Source organism: Tachypleus tridentatus, chromosome 4 (assembly GCF_004210375.1).
Source record: "Tachypleus tridentatus isolate NWPU-2018 chromosome 4, ASM421037v1, whole genome shotgun sequence".
Classification (NCBI taxonomy): Eukaryota; Metazoa; Arthropoda; class Merostomata; order Xiphosura; family Limulidae; genus Tachypleus; species Tachypleus tridentatus.
In genome coordinates this window covers 36,817,348-36,825,443 of record NC_134828.1, presented here as the reverse complement: position 1 = coordinate 36,825,443, position 8,096 = coordinate 36,817,348, and the positions used below count along the sequence as shown (strand labels likewise).

At 31.3% G+C, this 8,096-nt stretch overlaps 1 protein-coding gene across 1 annotated transcript in view; it reads right to left on the bottom strand.

Moving 5' to 3' along the window:
* Positions 1-216: 216 nt before the first annotated feature.
* The window catches only part of LOC143248847 (frequenin-1-like), a 95,649-nt gene continuing 87,769 nt past the window's right edge, over positions 217-8,096 (bottom strand). The window contains exon 8 of the mRNA XM_076497686.1: positions 217-5,439. Coding sequence (XP_076353801.1) covers positions 5,347-5,439 — 93 coding nt within the window. The 3' untranslated portion in view covers positions 217-5,346. The remainder of the gene's footprint in view (positions 5,440-8,096) is intronic.

Below are 8,096 nucleotides of genomic sequence, written 5' to 3'. Positions count from 1 at the left end.
ATAACAATGGAAAAGGAAGAAGATTTTATCGTAAAAAAATAAGTGTTTTAAAGGAATATAAATATTTTCAAAAATAAGTGTCCCAATTAGAAGACTGATTCATTAATATATGTTTTCATTGCTGTTTTCCACGGATTATTATACAGTGTTTTCAGTCAGCTTGTGAATAAAATAATTTCAAGATGTATCTTTGTTATTGAATACTTTTATTGCACCTTTATCCAATTTTATAAAGCTAGTTATTTACAAACACGAACTTTTAACTTTCACATAAATGTTTTTAACGATACTTTCACTTTGACAGAGTCGCTAACAATAATCGAACCTGAAATCATGCTAAAGTAGCTATGATAGATAATAATATTACACTAAATAGGAAATTATTGAACTTATTAAGTATATTCAAGTACTACTTAACAATAGCAGGCCACTTTGATGAAAAACTTGCAAATTTAAATACTTAATTTAAAGCCTAAAAATACTAAAAATTATTTTTTAAGCATTAGGATAGGTTGTTAATACAACACACATGAAAGTGCAACATCATTGCGCAATCCTAGATGCACTTTTTAAACTATTATACTGTTAATTCACTCCAAAACACACAATGGGTTATTTGCACTCTGTCGACCATGTGGATTGAGCCCGTTTGAAGTTCTTAAACTTACTGCTAACCTAATGGATCAGTTGGTCAAAGTTGCTCATCTAAGATGGTTCCAGTCAAACTTGATGTGCTCCGTGGAAAACAAATGACGTAAACATTTAACGATTCATTATACGTTAATGTGTGTATATAAATACAACCAAGCCGGTGAAAATTGTAAAATCTAATAAGGTTCAAGCTGAAGAAAATTCTACCATCTAGCAAAATTCATTGTTGTTTGTAATTCCTTGAAAGTTAAAAATACAACATCAGAACACGTATGCTGAAGGAAGGTATCAAACACAAATAAATAAACGAAAAAAACTTTCAATAGCAGATCATTTTTATTAAATGAAGAATTAGCAACCACTATTCTAATGTGCTCAAACATTTTCCTCTTCTTTGTAATAAGGAGATGCTACGTAATTCATAGCTACAAAGGAATTTCTTTAACCATGGATCTGGAAGTTTCACTTATAAAAATTAGATTAATATAAAAGTGCTATTATTAAAATTTTATAGTTTAGAGTAAATCTAATGGGTATATTTGCGTGTGTGATGATATTATTGCTGTGGTTATTTATCGTGAAGAACATTTACCATCAAACGTTGTGGTGATTTTGGAAAAATACACAGCATTGCAAATGGAACTGTTTTTAAAAAACGTGATACATTTCGCTAATTACAGAATTCGCGGGTTTCTGTGATAAATAAAACAAATTTGGATTCAATGCATCACAATGTCGCAAAATGTTAGCTGAGTCAGGAAAGTTTGATTTAATCTGAGAATATAGCACGCTAAGGCAACTAAAATGTTTGAGAATCAGAAATTTGAAAACTTTTCTTAAAGACTTAATAAATAATTAAGTAGTCGTTACAATTTAACTGGTTCACATACACAAAAAATCAAAAGAATTTTAAATGTACAAAGTAAGATAAATATGAGGAAACTAAAATTGTTTTTACTCTATCTATTAACAACCACAAATAATATAATTTTTCACTCAGAGTATTAATTACACATCTTATAAGACAATGGTATTAGGCGTATTATTATCTTTAACACCACATTCTTTATTGAGTCCTTAAGGGCTTTTTAAAAGAAAAAGAGAGTAAAGTATAGTATTAAATCATATTATATCTACATATTTATTGCCGATTACGCGTTCCGCTTAATACAAACTCCATCATGACGTTTGGAACACAACAAACACAGTGATGGTTTGAACACTGTGTTTCAAACACATAATTATATAATTATAATTAATTATAATAGGCCTAATACCAATATTTCCTAACAAATATAATTAATTATAATTATCCTTTGCCATCTCAGAGAAGGTGTTTTGTCTTCCAATCTTTGTTCACAGGCGTTGTTGCAACATCGTGACAGTTATAGTGAAAACAATTGTATCAAACGTGTTGAAAAACTCCCCATTAGTTCTTGTTATTCAATGTCAAGAGTTTACTTTGTATCTCGTAAATAACATTTTTTTCTTCCTCACAATATAATATGCTTCTCTGCAGCTGATTTTTTCTTATCTTATAACATAATTTTCACGAGTGATGATACAAGGATTCAGTACGTAAAACGTAATGACGAAACAGAAAAACACAAAAAACATACACATACTTCGTATGCCTAATCAGGGTTACATGGTTTAGTTGACTTTGAGTTTAGCCTACAAATGTATCTTATATGTTTACATTCAATAAATAATTTACAAGTGCTTCAAATCTTTTCTTAAAATATTCTTTTAATTTGGAATACTCTTATTATGTCTTTTGTACAACAACCTCGAATTCAGATGTATGAAAACAAAATATATAAGAAAATAAATAAAGCTTTTCTATCTTTGGACTGTGAAATGCAATAACATTTGGTGGTTGAAGTGTAGATGAGGTATTTATGGCATTCAGATAAATACGAGTTATTCCCATAACTTCCTATCAAAAAATAACCCAGTTTTTGTACCTATTATGAAGGTTATTATTATGTTGTTTTGAAGTTAAGCAAAAAGCTACACAATAGACTATCTGTGTGTTCTAACCATCACGGGTATCAAAACCTGTATTATAACGTTGTAAGTGCTCAGACATCGCTGTGCCATTTGGAAACACAGTTTTACGTACTAGACCTAAAAAAGGCGCAAAAACGATATGTTAGTTGAAATAAGAGTTCTCTTCTAATTATGCAAAGTGTAGAAGTGGTTTTTCTTACCTTATTATGAAAACAAGATAATGTCGATTTTCATCAATTCAAGCTATTATATATTAATCAACGTAGCCATTAATATACAGAAGGGTCCAACCATGAATATTAGACTTGTTATGTAAAAGTTTATATCTTTATAGGAGTACTCAATTAAGAATATATTTATATATTCAACATTATTCGCACTCACAAAAGGTATTTCATAAATATTAGAGTCACACGAATTTTGTTCTCTGCTGAAAAGAATTTAATATAGAAATAACATATAGATGGCATTATTGTTATGGACACCGGCTCTAAGTATTAAAATTATACTGACAATCTTCATGAGTTATATTTTAAATTATGGTAAATCCCGGAACAGACATACGTAATTCACATTATTATCAAGGGAACATATACTGTTTATATTAATATAACTACTTCATATTTTAAGGTTTCGTAAGAGTAATACAGTAGTGTAAACTTATTCGTCACAGCATACGAGCTATGGGTAAGTTTTATCTTAGTAAACTTCTACTGTATACATAATGAAAATACGATGGGATAAAAATGTTTTATTTGAATTTCTTAATTAAACGGGTTTATAATTAACAAAAAATTACTTTTCGTGAAATATATTTCACTAAATAAATAGTTAAAGGGTTACGTTACTTAGAAGTAACGTTGTTAAACTAAAGAACCAAAACAAAACTCCATGGATTATTTAGATTGTTACCTGGAAGTAAGAGAATTTTAACACAGAATTGAATTACTTTTTTGCGAATTAAGAAACACGTGCAGGTTTGTTAGCTGTATAGTACAATGTGCAACAGAAGGACAATGTTTGAAAACTAATAATTAACAGTAGTGAAATTCTACAAAGTACCATTTGAAGAGACTTGCAAAATTAAAACAAACATAATTACACTAATTTAGGTACTTTTAAACTTTCTAAAATAATTAAGTTTTGCGAATGACGGAGAATGATAATGGAACAAAATTTAAACGTCTGGAAAAATTAAACATGTCTATCTTTTCTGGATTTCACTTTAAGCACCACATAAGAGCACATAAGTGCAACAAGAAGGAAGTTTACACTAGTTATTTCCCCTAGCGATTTTCAACTTTTAATATTAAAATTGTTCGTATAACAAATACATAAAATAAAATAAAAATGTTCGAGAGAGTCTAAATAGCTAAATATTCAGTTGATAAAAAAATTAAAACAAACTTTTTTATTAAATAAATTAAAACGACACTTGTATAAATATATACAAGTGAAAAACGTTCGTAACGTTAAAATAATTGCACAATAAATAATTTATCAAAATCAAGAACCAGTCCTAAGAAGACTACATGTTTCTTTGTTCCATGCACGCTTGAAGTTCGATCTTAACTTATTTAATTACACAGCAATTTGAATATCTTTAGCACCACCTAGACTTAAAAACAACGTTCTAAAATGTGCAGTACATCGTTTCTTTGTTTGTAATAGTAGAACATCTTGAAAACATATCTCATGTTATACACTTGAATAAACAGAAAATTAAGTAAAATTATTGTTCTGAACAAAAAAGAAGGTTCGGGACATGTGTTTTATAAAACTTTGTGTTTGAGTCCAGATAACGCTAAATATATGCAAAGTATTGTGTAATTGTAAAATTCAAAATCGAATTCACCTTTTACTCCGAAAGGTGGTGTGCGTAGACCACAGAGTCTTTGTTAAGACTAGTATCCGATTTTTATAAATGATTTATTGTGCAATTGTTTTCACTTTGTGTGTGTTCATTTTAAGTGTATAAAATTTTTCTTTAACATCTCAACAAACATTCTTAGATTTCAACATTTAAAACAGCTTTCTCTAAACGACAAAACATTTACTGAGTTAACTCCCAATGGATTTGTTTATTTTAGTACAAATTTATGCAATGAGATATTTTGTTCTGGCCACTGTGGAGTATTGAACCATGTATTCTAACACTGTAGGTGATTAAATATACTTTGTCTCACATCGGAAGATCCCATCGAAAAATAAATAAAGTAAAGCTAACAGAAAGTTGGCAGAGATTATTTTTGATACAAGGTAGCCTCCAATTCTGATTTACTTAAATAAGTTAATCTATTGAGCATTCAGTTTTCACGAGTTTCAAATACAACCTATTTAAACAAAACACTTATACGGCGAAATCTAACACGCTGAAAATATTCCTAACAATTCTGATACACATACAATTAGCATCAAACAGTAATATCAATTTACCAAAAGATGGCGCTCACGTGGAATATAACGCGGAATATTTCAAGAACATTTTTAATACTCTAAGAATATGGTTTACTTAATGGAAATACCGTAAACGAGTGTAAATTATTTCAATTTCCACTATGCAACCTTAAAATAAATAAAAAACACTGACAAAGGAAGCAACAACAAGTGTTCTTCTTTTTTTCTCGGAAGAATACAGACATGTTTTCAACTTCAACTCGTTTCAAAAGACTCATCACCACCTCATGGAGCATATAGAGATAACGCCTGGACAATCTTGGGATCGTGCTGTGATCCCTCCTTAAACTCATCAATAGTCAATTTGTTATCGTGATTCTGGAAAAAGAAAATTAAAGAACTGTTTTAGTTTGAATACATACCTAGTTAGCCATTATTATGACAAAGCAATTAGTTTACAACGAAATACTGCAGAAAAACGTGACTTAATTTTAATGTTGTCAATATGAAGTATTAATTTTTCAATGACAAATAATTAGGCCATATTTGATAAAACGTGAGTTAAGAAAGTAATCGAATGGTTCAGCTCACAGGCTAACAAAGTGTCAGGATACTGGTGAATGATTTGTTGCAAAGCGCTACCTACTGGACGCAAGAAAAATTATCTTAATAAATATGAAAAAGCTAATAATACTGTATTTCATAAGATATCTTATAGTTATTTTTCTACAATTTATTAGAATTTTTGTTTGTTTTTAAATATTGCTCAAAGCTACACGAGGGCTATCTGCTAAATTAGCAGTGTAAAACTAGAAGAATGGCAGTTAGTCATCACCACCCACCGCCAACACTTGAGATATTCTTTTACCAACGAATAGTGGGATTGTCCGTAACATTATAACGTTCTCACAGCTGAAGGAGCGAGCATGTTTGGTGTATCGGGGCTTCAAACCCGTGACCCTCAGGTTACGAGTCGAGCGCCCTAATCACCTGGCCATTTGGGACGTTATTAGTAATTACTTGTTCTAATATACATTGCCAGTTTTTGGAACGGCGTTCAGGTTTACATTGCAAGTGCTATTTTTTCAAATCTTTATTTCGTGAACATTCGATCTGCAAGTTAATAAGAAAGAAATTGTCGTGTATTAGGCATCAGTAAAACACAATAATAAGTTTAAACACAAAGCCCTTTTCCAGGAAGTTATGAATTTGATGTGAACTCATTAAAAATACTAAATTGTCTTCTATACCTGTGTACTTTCAGACTTACTAAGGTATACATACATGGTGGCCCGTAAATCCCTACCCATCCATATATCTTATGTATCCAGTGTATTTGTGTGCTGTCCCTCATTCTCGTTGCATAATATTATGCGACGCCATGTTCTGTGAGACAATTTCCTCAACATAGCAGGGGTTATTATTCTAAAGGCCGCGGTAACATTTGCCTTCAACTCATCATTAGAATTATAACGTTGTTTAGACACAATGCCCTTTATGTATCCCCAAACAGAGTTATCACATGTTGTCAAGTCCGGACTTCTTCCGGCCATTTCATAGGTGCCGGGATGTTACAGACCCACGACCTATCAATTTGTCTGAAAAAATTATAATACATGCGTAATTGAACATAACATAATAACATATGGATGGGTAGAAACTTACGAGCCACCCTGTAGACGTAGTATGAATATCGGTTCACTGCTACATAGCTACAACATTTGGAAATTCGTTGGATTATGCATAACACGTAACTGCCATTGTTGTATTTTCAAATGTTTGTTTGTTTGAAGTTAAGCATAAAGGAACACAATGGTCTAACTGTGATCTGTCAATCACAGGTATTGAAGCTGGATTTTAGCATTTTAAGTCCACATACATGCCGCTGTACCACTAGGAAGGGGATTCAAGTAAAATAAGTTTAAGTTTGCTACATAACGGGAGGAGCTTAAGCAAAGAAAATATAGACTGGACATAGTATGTAACACTCAGTGGGAAAATAAATAACCGAAGCTAAATGAGCAGTGTGTATGAGCTTACGCACGCTGAACGGTTGCCTTTCACCAAGTTCCCCAGTTGATTAGGCTGGTCTTTCTCCTCTAGATTCATTTCGACTGACTGCTAGATACTGTACAACAGACTGGCCGATGTGGCCTTGCTATAAGAAAAACTATATACTGCACTTGAATGTTTAAATATAACATTTCTTACTTAATGTCTAATTTACTCATAGCAACTAGCGCTACCAACGTGACTGGCCATTTTCTTCCAAACATATTGCAGCTATAACTTACGAGACACCATCTGGTCTATCTTTGACCTCCGGTGGATACTGACGATCAACATTTTTGCAAAACGTACAATATTACATCTTTGTTATAGATAGATATAATAAGTGTTATCTCCACAAAATGAAAGATAGGAACAAAGGCAGCTCCAATAGCATCAACTTATCAACTCAATGACTTTCTTAAAAACTGCATAGACTGAAAGTAAATGAGCAATTTTAAGGCTTCTAGATTAAAACTAAAGCTTTTTAATATTCTTCTCACCGTGTAATAACCAATGGAGTCCATATGGGCTTTCTCAAACATATTTTTGAACTATTTATGCACCACATTGTTTATGAGTTGGTAAATCTATTGGATATGGTGCTTCTAATAACAAACGAATTTCACAAAAAATACGTTGTAACAGATGTGTTTGTCTCTTTCAGAGTTTTTGGGCAAAGCTGCAAAAGGAGATATATTTGCGCCTAGAGATCTTTTATTTTGAACTTACATAGATTAGAAAGAAGACTGCTAATCAACAGGACCTGTAGCCAAGCCTTGGGTTATCGTTTGCTGATCGAATAATGGAACTTAATTGCTACTACTTTAGAGAACATATGGTCCAGAAATGTGAAATGCGTTTTGGAAGCAACTATGTATTTAACTAATACTGTTCTTATCATAACAAATTAAGTTTTAACTTTCTTTTAAACATATTCTCAAAAATCTAAACGGACAATAACAATGCTGATTTGTTATTCAAGT